Source organism: Dermacentor albipictus, chromosome 6 (genome assembly GCF_038994185.2).
Source record: "Dermacentor albipictus isolate Rhodes 1998 colony chromosome 6, USDA_Dalb.pri_finalv2, whole genome shotgun sequence".
In the NCBI taxonomy this organism is placed as follows: Eukaryota; Metazoa; Arthropoda; class Arachnida; order Ixodida; family Ixodidae; genus Dermacentor; species Dermacentor albipictus.
The window spans coordinates 85,514,653-85,529,964 of NC_091826.1; the positions used below are offsets into that span (position 1 = coordinate 85,514,653).

General features: G+C 49.8%; 1 protein-coding gene across 1 annotated transcript in view; it reads right to left on the reverse strand.

Annotated features, from left to right (window-relative positions):
• Positions 1-15,312, reverse strand: part of LOC139047052 (choline transporter-like protein 1) — an 86,071-nt gene that overhangs the window by 55,239 nt on the left and 15,520 nt on the right. The window contains exons 3-4 of the mRNA XM_070521003.1: positions 10,537-10,685; positions 2,276-2,332 (exon numbers count right to left, since the gene is read on the reverse strand). Of these exons, the coding sequence (XP_070377104.1) occupies positions 2,276-2,332; positions 10,537-10,685 (206 nt within the window). The remainder of the gene's footprint in view (positions 1-2,275; positions 2,333-10,536; positions 10,686-15,312) is intronic.

Below are 15,312 nucleotides of genomic sequence, written 5' to 3' on the forward strand. Positions count from 1 at the left end.
CTTGTTAGACTATGTACGAAAACCAAAAGACGTGCCGGACAATTAAATGGTGGGCAGCTTTACAAGTGGTTTATTAGTCCCAGGTGATCTTTACATAAGCGGTAACAGTCACCTTCAAATACAAGGGTGATAACAAAAAAACACATAAAAGCAAAACAAAAATGCAGCAGGTCGAATGAGTTGGAGTCTATATACAGCGAGGCTTTGTGCGTGTGTGCATAAAGAGTAGAAACACGAGTTTGTGTTCATTCGATATCCGCACAATGTGACACAAGGTTTTATTCAGGCATTGTAGAGAGGCTAATGCAATGACACTACCGCTGCCACGGATACACGAAGGCAGGCGCCATCTTTTGGGGGTGAAAGGCAACAAGACAACAAGAACAAGCAAGAGAACAGCCAGGCAGCACCCACAGTCACAAACCCGGCGAGGTCCGCAAGAAAGAAAGGTTCGTTTAACAACAAAAAACGAAAACGCAACACGCGAAGATCACTGATGCTCACAGAATTCAGTCCGACAGGGTACAGGTTTTCATGGTGCATTCTGCGCACAAATATGAACAGCCACCAACAAGCACCTTTCATCGCTCTTTAAAAAAAATGAAAGGCCCGATACGTGTTCACACCGCATTGAGCTTTGCTAGGCTCAATAGCCGCGCTAGCCCCGCTCATCGAAAGGTCTGCCGCACGAAGCAACGGGTGCGACCGCAATGCACTGCTGGCAGACTCGCACGTTACACGAAATGCAGCCGAGCGCCTTTATAACGAACGCCTCTGGAGAGAACTGACCTGTATAACAAACAATTTATTATGTCCCGGCTGGATTCCTGTGTAGTAGTAGTAGTAGTAGTAAGCAACTTTATTGGGGCCCTCAGGAGCTAGGCCGGGGGCCTACCAGTTAGGTACCTACCCAGCCGTTGGCTAGTCCCATGTCGGAACAGAGAGTTCATGCCACTCTGCTCGAATTCCTGTGTTGTATATGTATTGCGGACGCCTCAACAACAAAGACCACTACAACGAGTTTGCCTGTATACAAAACAAAAATGCCTCGTTCGCCCGAAAGGCGAAGCATTGATTGTGATAGCAAATTCCAGGACAGCTATACGAAGTAAACATAGCATAGTCTCATCGGCCGTACAAACATATAAACATAAGCATACTAACTAAATTAGCAAGCATGTTCTTACGCTCGAACAAGCAAACAGGAACATATCTCACTCGATGACCGCGGAAACTCCCTGTCAAAACACTGGAGTGAGGAAACGCAGTCGCAGCAGCGAGCGAATTCACTTTCATGCTGCGTCTCCCATCAGCACGAACTAAGCCGCGATAACACACCGAACGGCTGGGCTCTGTCGCCGTCGCAGATGGCTTTCAATATACCGCGGCTCCGGTGGGCCCGCACGGCAACCCGGGCCGCCCGCAGTACAACGCACTCCCCGCCCCCCTTCCCTAACTTCCCCCGGATCCTTTAGCGCAACGGAAGATGGCGCGCTCTGCCCCCCCCCCCCCCCCCGCTTTCCTCGCTTGAGTGTGCGAGTGCCCGCCCACGCTTTCACTCACAGACACAGCACATGGCGCACGGCGACGGTTTTATCGCTTTTGGACTTTCTGCGGAACCTGACGGCAACGCCGACGGCGACGTGCGCCTGAAGCGTCCATATAATAATGGTTTGGAGTATCCGGCACCTGATTTGTTGCTTTACAACGAACGCCACGTAGCGGGGCCACCACTGCTCTCTCCAGACCATACCGAGGTACGCTCATTGCTAGCACTAACGTCAGCACTCGCTATGCACGTGACGAGGGCCAGAAGTAGTACTGCTGTATGCTTTTGGCGTACAGGCGACAGACGGACGGACGAATGGGCTAGCCATATACAGCTGCGCTGTAAAAAATGGCCAGGCCTAGCTTGGTTAAGCCAAGAATGCGTTGCATATTGCGCGAGTTGGGGCCCAGCTTTTCCTCCGGCTGTCGTGACGTCACGTCACGTGGTTGCAAAAGTCAATGGTGGCTGCCCGGCCGCGCCCAAGGGCTGAACTGAGTGATTGCAATATGCAACGCATAAAAATAGAAGCAACTTAATAACAAACATAGCAAACTTAAAAGAGAATAGACCCACATATGCGACGCGCAGCAATGAACAATGGCTCATACCCTCAATGGTGGCTACCCGGCCGCGCCCAAGGGCAGAACTGAGTGATTGCAATATGCAACGCATAAAACTCGTGCAGCGCGCATCAGTGCTGAATGTGTCCATCAGTGTCGTACTCACGTTTCCTTTTCACATTTTTCCACGCATACCCATGCAGGTTCAGATTTCTGGAGCAGCCTGTCCAAGAAAGGAATAAAGAATAAAAAGTTATATATATATCGGCATCAGCTCAAGCAACACAATGCACTCAGCTGCAAAGCAACTCTATTAGCACGGGAAAAAGAGGCGAATGTTCGCAACTTAATTATGGAGTTTTCTTTCGCTTTCTTTTATGGGCTGTCTTGGAATTATTGGTGCGCTTTATTGCCTATCCAAATAATGTAACATGCTTGCTTCCTTATAGCATTGCTGACTCATCTCTCCATTTAATCTGCTAATTATGCAGTAAACCCGCTTTCCAAAGCTTACTGCTTAAACCATTCGTAGTTTAACAGCAGTTTTGCTTGATTTTAGTGCGTGAGTGCCTGCCTCCTGTGTGGCCGGTTTTTCATGTGGCGACGTATAACCCCCCTTGACTAAGCCCATTTGCACCAAGCGTACCTCCGCTTCACTCTCCCTGGATTGTTAACGATACCTGAATCTGGTGCGACTACTGGAGCGTGAGTGATCCCTGTCCTCGAGGCGATGGCTGGGCGCCAGCCGCTGCACCTCCGACTGCGCTCTTTTTGACGAGCGAGTCCTGTTGCGCTCTTTTCGACGGCGTCGTACGACGTAAGAGATTTAAAATCTTTGCTGGCAAAACTTGTCTCAGGTAGGGTGATCGCCTTCACAAAATTTACACTTATGTACACTCATGTTCATCTCCTGGGTGGTGAGTTTCACATCTCCTGCACTGAACAAAGTCAGGTGTTGGGCACACATCATAGCGGTGCCCGACCCTTCCGCAGGTGAAGCAGACGTCGAATTGCTTCCTGTAAAGGCAGCATCTCATTAGTATGGATTCATATCTGACGAAATTGGGCACTTTGAGTCCATCGAAAAGTACAATGACCAATCCCGGCGTATTGATGCGCTTGGCAGCCAGCGCAAGCGGGTTCAAGTCATGCACGACATTTCTTGTTATCAGAGCTTGCGAGGCTCTAATATCCCCTCTTCGGATGACACCTCCGCACATGACATGTGGTACCGCTTCGTATGCATTTACCTCGAATTCCGCTTCCAAAATCTTGAAGGTTTTGATTTTAACGTACTTCGCCGCATGTTCGGGCTTAAGTGTGCTGACTACGATGATATTTTGAGTTAACTTCGGGCAAACATCTTCACGAGCCTCCTCTTCAGTTAGGCCTGATGCCTCGATGACTGCGGAACCGACTGCGGTTCTGCTCACTTTAAGGCGTCCTCGAAGCTTTGATAACCTGATTTTTAACCATTCTACCAACGGCGGTTCCCTTGACGCCATGCTCTCGCTGATTACGTGGCAATGTAGTCTCCTCATCCACAGCTTTGTGGTAGCTCGTGATCTTCGGCCAGCCACTACTTGCCAACCGAAGTCGTCCTCTGCATTGTTTTCTTCATTACCAGCAAAATCTTCATCTTCCATGTTTGTATCCGCCATGTCTATGGGCAGGTGGGCTTACCACGCCCAACAAAGACCCTACTCCTCACTAAGCTTAGCTGCACTTAGCTTAACTGGGCGCGTATTAGCAAAAAAGCCCCGTAAAATTGCGAAAATACAAGCCCCACCTCGAATCTTGGTGTCAGTCGATTCACCGTCGCTTCGCGGATCCAGTGCTACGCTCCTTTTTGTTGTACTCTCAAAATACGTAGTGGCTCACTTCTTGGACATCTTCGGCCACTGGGTCGGCGTAGAAGGCGGGATGACGACGGCATGACGAGTCAGATGACGAACCTCAAATGACGAAAATGGATCTACCACGAAAGCATCACGACCACGTGCACATAGCCTGTGGCCCAAGCTAATAGGCAACTTGGGCCACTGGGTATGCTTAAGAGAATGGATGGAAAGATGGATGGATGGATGGATGGATGGATGGATGGATGGATGGATGGATGGATGGATGGATGGATGGATGGATGGATGGATGGATGGATGGATGGATGGATGGATGGATGGATGGATGGATGGACGGACGGACGGACGGACGGACGGACGGACGGACGGATGGATGGATGGATGGATGGATGGATGGATATGATAAAGATGGCTGAAGTAGGCAAAGAATGCTACCGCACTAAAAAGCTACCTCCCTTCAGTGGTGCCATGTCTTTCTAGTCCCATCTATTTCTCATGTTAGCCCCATCCCCTCCCGAATGCTACGCTTTACTTATTTCGCTACGGTAGCGTCTTTCCAGTCGTACAGACTTTATTCGGTGATCTATGTGTGCCAAACGCAGCCTTGATCCTGGTAGGGCTAGACAGCACCACCCACGGAATTTGCAGTGCATGTAGGCTGGTTATTCAACCACAAATATATAGCAAGTGAACTGACATATTACATATTTCGACGTGCTTGTGGACCACCAAAATATGTGGCCTAGTTTCTTTTAGCATGTGATATTCCTGCGGGTAATGAAGCCGTCTGCAAAGCCAATGCTGCTACTGTGAATTCACCGTCAGATATTCACTATATAAAACCCGTACGCCTCACAACGATCTCAGGTGAGAGCAAACAGTTGTACAGCGGAAACTACAACAAAACAACTGCCCAACTGCACATTTAAGTCTACACCACACTATACACACCGCGCTGTGTCCTTATGAATGGCCGCATTGTATAGAATGCGCAAGGCTGTAGTCTATGGTATGGACATGGCGCAAGCACACCAGAGCTCACTCCCACAACATATGCCAACACATGGCGATGGCAGGCAGTGCTGTCGAGCTCCGACTTGAAGAACTGGTAGACAATGTAGACATACAATTGGTAGACATTGCAGAAGGACAGCAAAGGCCACTCGACTCTAGGACTGCGCAAACCATGCAGCCACTGCAGAATGGAGGAGCTACCTACGCTTCCTTGACTGGCACGCTTTCTTGCATAAAGCTAACTCTACCTCTCTCTATGAACCCCCCCTGAAGCTATTTTGTCAGTCACTTAACAAGTAGTTCCCCTCCTTCTTGCAACTTGTTAAGCGGTATTACTGATTTATTGCAGTCGAAATAAGCTGGAACTGTATCATTATTTGCACAGAAGCGCAGAAGCACTGGACGATGAAAGAAACACACGCGACACATCCATGCTCGTCCATGTGCTTCTGCGCTACTGTGTAAATTATGCTTACCAACTAGCCCACCAGTCAGTCCTTTTGAACAATATCATTACTATAGCGTGACATTGAGTGTAGACGAAATGAATGAGATGTGCACTGTTTGGTCACGTGACAAGTGCAGCTCCATCCTGCATGCTGTGTAGTTTCGTATAAAGCTGTGCATGGGTCGTAGGGGACACCAAACTTTTTCGAATAACGCATTGTGATATTTCTAGCGACCGTTTGTGACTTCATTGTACTCGCCGGGGGGTAATTGCCCCTTGCGCTGGAAATCCAGTTTGCCTCGCCTTGAGCGTCATTACCGCCTGATAGCACCGAAGCGACTTCCCGACTGGGGCGCCACCACTGGCCTCGGAAAGCCTGCTTTTACTTTTGAATAAAGCCAGTCGACTCTCCGTTCTCAAGCTGTCAAAACGCGTATTCCCTGCCTCCGCTAAACCGAGTTCCAGCGCAATAGTTACTCAGGACATAAACGCTTTTTCTTTCGAATATTAGCCGTGGATGACGCTACTCCTTCTCCTGCTGACAGAGACCATGCCACAATTATATTTCCTGTCACCACAGCAGACCTTCAGCTTCACATCTTTTGGCCCAAGAATCCTGGAATTCAGTTTATGCAAGTACAGGCCTGCTTTGAAATCTGGCGCATCCCCTCACAGACAGCAAGGTACCCACGCGTCCGCGTCGCGCTACCCTCCGTCATCACCGATTCCATAGATAACTTGCTAGCGAGTGCGACTTCGGCCACTGCATACGATGACCTGAAACGTACGGTCCTGCAGCGCCTCGAGCCATCGCAATAGAGTTGGCTCCAACAGCTTCTCTCCGAGCAACTCGGTGACCAATGATTGACACAACTGCTACACCGGTTGCCTCAGTTACCGAGTGGGCACGCTGCAAACGAGAGCCAGCTTCCAGTTTGTGCGAGCTGCTCTTGCAGCGCCTCCCACCGCCCGCACGCATGGTATTGGTGGGTTTAGACGAGATGAGTTTCCATCGGCAAGTTACACTTGCTGACCGCAAATGCGACTTCTTGTCTTCGGCACAGCTACCTATCGTCGCTGTGAGAGTCTCAGAGCCAGAAAATCGACTCTCGCGCCGGAAGGAAGCAGTGGATCACCTTACCAATGCACTAAAGTTGACAATGAGTGGCAACACTTACGACGAACTGCGACGCTACCATTCGGCTGCACAGTCTCGCAGTGCACCTTGAGACTCGACACGGCAGTCGGCACCGTCGCTTCCGCGAACAAGCAAGTTACTGCAATCGGCCCTGTTCGTGGACGAGAAATGCACCGGCCTGTCACTAACGGTGACATGTGACATCGGCCCACGAACGAGACGCCTATTCTTCGTAGTCGACCTCATCACCGGCATCCGCCTCCACGTCGACGCCGGAGCCGAGCTGTCTATCGTTCCCGCCACGGCTGCAGATTGCCAATGCGGAAAGTACACAACCACACTCCACGCAGTCAACAAGACTGCCATCGCCTCACATGGTCTCCGGTCAATAACGCTAGAAGACGTCGGACCCCGGCGCTTGTACAGGTGGGTGTTTCTGATCGCCGGCGTCAGCATTGCCATAATGGGAGCGGACGTTCTCAGCCATTTCAACCTAGATATGAGTGTTGGCGATCAGCGCCAAAAGGGTAACGTCACATCCCTCGACATACTTGGCCTGCAGTCCATCCTCACCTCACCGGGCATCCCTACGTTTGAGTTTGAGTTTATTGAACATTACTTGAAGGGGGGGGGGGGGGGGGGTTACTTATGGAGAAAGGTATACAGAAAGAGGTCCCATAGTCATTTGACCCGATAGGACCTCTTGTTAAAATATGCATAAATATAGATTAACAGAAGCAATTATGAAATGCAGGCATACAATACAAGCAAACAGAATCAATTGCGAAATTCAAGTAAACAATGCATGCAAATACAGGGAGTTTGCAAGAACAGGAAGTAACGAACAGAAGAACTAATCAAAACTGAATAACATATGCAAATATGTGAGTAAATAAGCGCAGGCATTATGAAGTGTCTCATATGCCGATCTCAACGTACGACAAGATACTTGCTCAGCACCCGCAACTCACTAGCCCCGAAACAATGCGCAATCCTTGAAGCACAAGGTGACGCACAATATCACCACGACCATTCGACCTGTCACCGCCCGGCCACGGAGGGTCGCTGGACGAAGGTTGGAAGTCACCCGCCATGAGTTCGAACACGTGACTGAGCTCGGCGTTATTCACCCTTCCTCCAGCAATGGGTCTTCACCTCTACATCTCGTTCCAAAGCAGTACAGTAGTGACTGGCGGCCTCGTGGTGATTACCGTGCTTTGAATGCCGTCACTACTCCGGATCAATATCCCCTTCCCCACATGCATGACTTCGGCGCTCGTCTCACAGCAACGAAAATATACAGAAAGATGGATTTGATGAGCGCGTACTACGAAATATCTGTTTAACCCAGCGATATCCCGATGACAGCAGTCACCATAGGACCTATTTGAGTTTGTCCGTATGACCTATAGTTTAAAAAATGCGGCGTAATCTTTTCGAAGGTTCATGGACGAAGTTATGCGTGGACTCCCGTTAAATTTTGGCCACCTCGATGACATTCTTGCTGCAAGTCACACAAACAAAGAGCACAAAGAATGCTTTCGCCTTCTAAATGAGTGACGGGATAAACACCACCTGGTCCTAAAGGCCCAAAAATGCATTTTGGAAGTTGAAGCCCTCGATTTTCTCGGTCATTTCATTTGACCCAAAGGCATCAAGCCGCTGGAATCACGGGTGGGGCAATCTAGCACTTACCCTCTCCAACCTCCTTCCAAAAGTTTCACAGGCGCTTATACCATCCTGTGCGCAAGTTCTTCAGCCACATACCGATCTGCTGCATCGCGACTCGTAAAAAAGGTCTACCTAGCCCTTGTCCTCGGAGCACCAACACTCCTTCCGGGAAGCCAAAACGCGGTTGGCAACCACAGTGTTGCTGATTCATACGTTGGCCGACACGCCAACGTGCGTTATGGTAGACGCGTCGACCACGGCAGTGGGTGCAGTACTGCATCCGCACGATGGCACAGACTGCAGGCCACTGGGCTTCTTCTCACAGCGCTTCAGCCCTACAGAAACTCGCTACGGCACCTTCGGGAGGTAAATGTTGGCCATCTGTTGCGCTGTCAAGAATTTATGTCGTTCTTTGTTGAAGGCTATAGCTTTACACTGACCGACCACAAGCCGTTCACCTTCGTTTTCAAGAACAGTTCCTCGTACTCATAACTTGAGCTTCGGCAGCTTTCCTTTATCTCTGAATTTTCTCCAGACATCGGCCATGTCTTTGGGGCCGAAATTCAGGCAGCTGACGCATTGTCGTAAATCGACGCTGTGCCTGCTGGACCTGTAGATTTCGAAGCTAATTCCTCTGCCCCGCTAAACGTCGCCGAGCGGCGCAAATTGCGGGGAAAAGGCTTGTTGCTCCAGCTTTCCGAAGTGCCGCTTCGCTACACAACAACATTGGTCACGTGCGACACATTGCATGCACGTTCTCGTCTGTTCGTGGCCCATCAGTTTCGGCGGCCAATATTCGATTCACTACATGGGCGAAGCCATCCCGGCGTCAGAGCGACGCAGGTGCTTATCACAAACCTTTTCGTCTGGCCATCAACAAAGATGTTCGAAGCTCGGCAAGAAGCTGCCAAGCCTGTCAAGCTGTGAAAGTTACCCGGCACGCGCGTTCAGCAGTGCAGCCGTTTGGACCACCGCAGGGCCGTTTCGATCAGGTGCATTTAGACATGGTGGTACCTCTTCCTCCCTGTCAAGGTTTCAGGTACCTCGTCAGGTGTGTCCACCAGTACTTAAGTCCAGCTGGCTGGGCCAGCTTGGACTTAAGTACTCATCTACAACACATCACTGCCGTAACAGTGGCGGAAGCATTTGTTGCTGCGTGGGTGTCGCGGTACGGTTTCCCTTTGCGCATAGCTACTGATCGAGGCTGGCAATTAGCTCGCTTTTTTCTGCCCTGGCCAGAGTGCTCGGCACGCACCTGCACAACACCACGGCTTCCCACCCACAGAACAATATCATGGTCGAGCGTCTCCAGCGAGAACTGGAGGTGTCATAGACCGCCATGCTCGACAGACAGCACTGGGTGGAAAGGCTACCCCTAGTACTGCTGGGGCTGCGAAGAACAGTCAACGATTACCTCGGAGTAGCGCAGCCAAGAAGCTCTATGGCTCATCAATCCGCATTCCAGGCCAATTTTTCGACACCCAACAAGGCACTCCGCCATCTACCGCGCAGCACTTAGGCAACATTCCTGGCTGGGCCAGCTTGGACTAAAAACCTGCGCGTCTAGCCTGCGGGCATACCGTGTTTACGTTCGCGACAATGGACACAACCACGCACGTCTTCCTGCGACACGACTCTATCAAGCCACCATTGACTCCTTCCTATGAAGGGCCCTTTCGTGTGGTTTCACGTTCGGAGAAAACCTAGAAGATTGACATTCGCAGCAAAGCAGAGACAGTGTCGTGCGACCACATGAAACCAGCCTATCTTGAACATTAACTCTTCATTCCTTCTGCAATTCAGATCTACGCCTCGTGCATTCTCGGTGGGGGGAAATCCCTTGTAGCGCTCGTCCGTCACTTCGTTGTCCCCACAGTGGGTGTCAGCTTATTGCTTCGGAAATCCCATTTGATTCACCATGGGGGTCATTGGCCCTTTCTCGAACCGAAGCGGCTGCCCGACTGGTGCGCCACCACTGCCAGTCGGAAAAGCTCCGTTTACTTTTGAATAAAGCCTGTCAACTCTCCGTTCTCCAGCTGCCAGAGCGTGTGTTCCTTGTCTCCATTAAACCGAGCTCCCAACATATCTTTAAATGTTGAGAAGCATACGCACACATTTTTGCATTTTTACATCTCCCTGAAGGAAACGCTGAAACGACAATAACACTAGCTTGCGGTTGTATACACGCTTCATCGGGCAACACCATAAAAAGTAAAAAGAAAGTTAACGAACGCAACCTGGTAGCAAATTTAGTGGTAGGGCCCCAGCTTGGGTTCGTTTAGCAGGGGTTCACTTACGTCCTTCCACGCATGTCCTGGCCAGATAGCGGCACGCCGAGAAGCTTTCGGTTCCAGTTGTCCAGGCCACACAGGTTTCCGTAGCTGTCCGCATGATACAGCAGACCCACGTAGTCCCGGCGAGAAGCAGCAGCTATCGCGACGCACACCTGCGTTGCGACGCAGACCTGTCACCATCATCGGCGGTCAAGCGTTGTACATTTAAGTCCTCATTTCTCCTAAATGTCGACTTGCCCTCGCGAGTTCGACGTCCAAAGGCGTGCATACTAGCTCTTGACGAGCATGCCACATTGTTTAAGTCAGCAAGAATCACTGCTGCGTACCGTAAACGCAGACGTCTAGTTGTGATAAACTGGCCTTCACTGTATGATTATGTTTATTTTTTGGTGTGACGGAGAGGGTACCTAGGGCGACTTCCCTGCGGTTTGCTTCTTAGTCTCCACCTGTGGCCAAGTTTGGTTGCATGGCTTCTTCGCTTTCGCCATTACCCCCGCTTCCTCTGGCAAGTGAGAAAATCACATTTAGCCTGCATAGCAAGGGGCACTTACTTCGTGCAGCATGTGCCTTCACGTACGAGACCAACCATACCTTCCGCTGTCGTACTTGAACAATATGTTAGAGTTGTCAAAAGCAACATGAAAGGTTTTTATTGCAGTATGAGTGACAGTCGTGCATACACACACTTTCATTTGGTAAGGGGGTATCGGAATAGTGCGATTTCCAAATCAATATAATAATTATGTTAAAAAAATCAAGTGCCCAATGTCTTATCAAATATTGGATATTTTCTCATTTATAGAGCAACATGAATCACGAAGTTCGCGCGAAGTATGTGATGTAAGAAAGCAGCGCCAAATGTAGTTTACGTCTGCCTAATGCGAAGCATTTACGAGTTGTTGAGAACGCTTGTATGAATATTGTAATTTTTGTAATAAGTGTGACATGTGGCTTCTAATGGCAAAAATTGACAGTTAAGCAGTGGCCCATATCCACTGGGGCTAGGCGCACATACCCAGCAGCCCCAGTGCACACATCCATTGCACATACTCAGTCCTCCAATTGGCACATAATTTTAGACTGCACTAACGCCGGTATCACCAAATGAAAACGTCGAAATAGGCTGCAATACCAACGGGATCGGCCCACTTAAAATAAGATCACCGCCCTGGCACTCCGTACAGATGGTTAACCAGCAAAGCAGAAACGCGCAGCACCGGTGTTCAACGACGGCTTGGTAAGCTGCCGGATCCTCGGCACGCAGTTGCAGCTTGTGCTCGGCTGCACGAGCCTGTTCTTGTGCCTGGGCCACTGCATCGGCATGGCGTAGACGAGCTCATTCCCGGTTTCGCACCCGGCGCTGCTGATCGAAAGCTGCCTGCTCCTAAGGAGTACGTATAACGCGTGGCCTACCCATTTCGGAGACGGAGAGAAATTCCTGCGCGCGCGCTCGGCTGCGACGGAGTACAATGACGTCACTACTGGCACAGCCAATCCCGCGCCTCTCTAATTTTTCGCGCATCCGCATGGGCTTGCGCGGGAGGGGTATTCGTTGTACAGGCGACAGACGGACAGACTAATCGACTCCTCATACACAGCTTCGCTGTAAAAAAAAAAGATATATACCACCTACCCCCCACCCCCCCCCCCCTGCTTCCCGTGCTCTATATTAGGTCTTACAAGTAACCAAGCGTCAGCCGGTGAAGAGACACTCCTTGCTTTTTTCTAATCTCGCAAAAAAGAAGAAATGCTTCAAAATATTTTACTTCACTCTAGAATATTTGGTGTATAAAAGTAAAGGTGGCATAAGGGCATCAAATTATTTTTATTACGCGCAGCTGCCTATGGCTAGGATCTGGCGGATCGTATCCGCGCGTAGACCAACAATTTTTCATACGTGGGCCGATCATTAAGATAGTGCAATGCCGGGCCGACCCACGACGGAGATGAAGACGGAGTTAAGCACTCCCAATACGAGGGCCGGTCCCGAAGGTAGTGCAATGCCGGGCCGACCCGAGGCGAAGATGAAGTACCTCCACGTATTCTGTCAACGTCTGACGGCTGCCATTTGTCACCGCACATTGCCTGCACTCACGTTTGTCGCCGCATCTCGTCTTCCAAATGAAACGAATGCCAGTACAACTGCTCTTTTTTGTGTGTGTGTGATTTACGGACCGAACGACGCAGCGACTCACCAGCATCACGAACCGGGTTGTGGTTCATGCACTAGCGAAGGCACAGGTGTGCGACTGGGATACGACCTTCCCTCAAAACTCATTAAGCAAGTGCTCGAAAAGCTAATGTGTGTACAACGTATTACATTGCACAGTTTTATTATAGGTAACGGATATTATTTATGAAACTGCTCGAAATAAACAGCTTCATTCGAAATTATGCAGTGCTTCTGCAAAGTCACGCAAGTCTGTTGCATTTCTTACCCTGTTGAACCATGTTGCGCACTCTGGTCCCAATTACTCTCATAAACTGTGAATATGAATTACATATTGGATGGATTACATATGAGAGTAAACAACGACAGGTTAAAAATGGCGCGTATCGTCCTCTTCTTTCAGGCAGTCATCCCCGCTCCAACACCGCGTGACGGCTGTTTCCTCAAGCATACGCGCTTTAGAGCTGCGCAACTAATTCGCGTGGAAAATGGTGGAGCGATCCTCATCGTTCGCGCGCACCGGCGTGCCACGCGTCTCGGAGGACACACGCGTGCCCTGTGGCTGTGCCCTTGGATGTCGCTGCGTGTCCAGGGGCATGGGCTGCCTCGGTGCCGCGGGGATAGGCGGCGCAACTAATGCGGCGCCCTATAAGAGGGAAGCATGAGAGAGGAGCCAGAATACAGTACAACCATCAAGCATGACGCATTTCGGTGGTCGAAGTGCGATGTGTCACTACGTTGCTTGATTCTTAATCAACAGATCAGTTTGGGCAAAATTCTTATACGCCCGAATTTACCTAATTGACAGTCATGCATGCTATTCAAATCTCATTTGACTATGGGTTGCAGCGAAGAAATGCACGCCTGCAACAATCCAATACCGCATTGCAGAACTGACAAGAAAAGAAAAAATAATGTTGAACAACTCTTTAATGAAAACCTTCGCGGCACGGCAAATCCGGCTCCAGTCACATTCGAATGCACTCCGATTTCTAAAACTGGCAAGTGAAATCAAATTTGAGACATTCGTCATTGAATGTCAATGGTCTTAGTTTCTGGATAGAGCTCAGGCAACATCGAAACCGAGTGCAGGCCACTCAGGAAACGCAGCCCTGCTACCACACCAGACGCTAATGCACACGTGACGACGTGCCTCACGAAGTTTGGATTATCACACATCGCGGCAGGAGCTGGCAAGCTGGCAGGAGCAGGCAAGAGCAGGCAAGAAAAAAAAAAGAAAGGGCGTGACGAAGTACGAAAATTAACAGCGTAGCACACACTGATACGTGACGTATCAGTGTGCGCTACGCCGTTTATTTTCGTACTTCATCACGCCCTTTCTTATTTTTTTTACTTCTTTTGCCGGGGGGGGGGGGGGGGGGCTGCGGAGGGGCTTTCCGTCTGACGTGATAGAGGAGCTGCCTTTGCTGTGCTCCTGGCGCACCTGGTTTCAAAATTTTCTGGAAAGAGCTTTAAAATTTGGTGGTCAATATGTTGATTGCGTGTTACTACAAGATTTTGTTTTTGGTAATTGGCAGGCTTAGAATATGACTCTCTCCAAATTCGCCTTATGCGCAGCTGCCCCGAAAGGTTCTAATAGAAAGCTATATAACTTTCTTTACATTTTCTCCTTAAACAATTTATTGGCGGCAAAGCACATTCGCCTGGACTTGCTGCTCCTCTACAATGCCACTTTGTCTAATTTAAGAACGCTGTTTTTTTTTTCTTTTAAATAATCCGTATCGTCGAAAAAGACGTATAAAATATCAGCCTTGTGTGATCAGAATGGTCACTTGTCGTGTGGATGGTGACATTGCAGGGGAGCGGCTTAGCGCAGTAATTGAATCGAATAGCTATATGTCTGTAGCCCCGTTTACATGAATGTGACAGTGGCGCATCGCATTTCCAAGCGCATTTGGGAAAGGTGATGCGACGCCCTTTACATGTAGCGCCTTAACTCTCTCAAAAACGTAGCGCCACATGGTGTCGTATAAGTGAAGTGCAACCGACTTCCGGTGCAACTGGTTTCCGGTTGTGGGCCGAGTGCACGTTGGTGGTTGAGTGCCGAGAAATAGACAGTTTTAGTTTAGCGTACGCAACTTATAGCGTACGCTATACGCTATAGTGTAGCGGACGCGAAGCAGCGCACGTTTTTTGCAGCTTTAGCTGGCCAGCGAGATCTTCGGATCTCGGAGGCCATTAGTCGTCGTTGCGGCTATTTTCCGACTATATCGATAGGTAGCGCTGACATCTCGAATGTTTCTTTCATTAGGCTTCGCCTCGTTCGAAACGAGAAGCGATCTCGAAAACACCACAAGGTTATCCATAATACCCTGTCGTCGAAGCGGCCTGAGACTAAGCGAAAGCCATTTACACATTCATTTGCTGCGAACGAAGTGCATTTTACAAAAGCAACGCCAAATTCAATTCGAAGCGGGCAGCCGGGACCGCCGCCATGTTGGTTGGTAATTCCTTCCCATCATTCCTAATGCGACGATCCTACGTTTACATGCCCCGCGAGAGTCGACTCGCGCCCGTAAATCTACCCTCGCCTGGCGCATTAATGCGATGCGCCTTCCTAGCGCATTACTGCTGTTTACATGAATGTG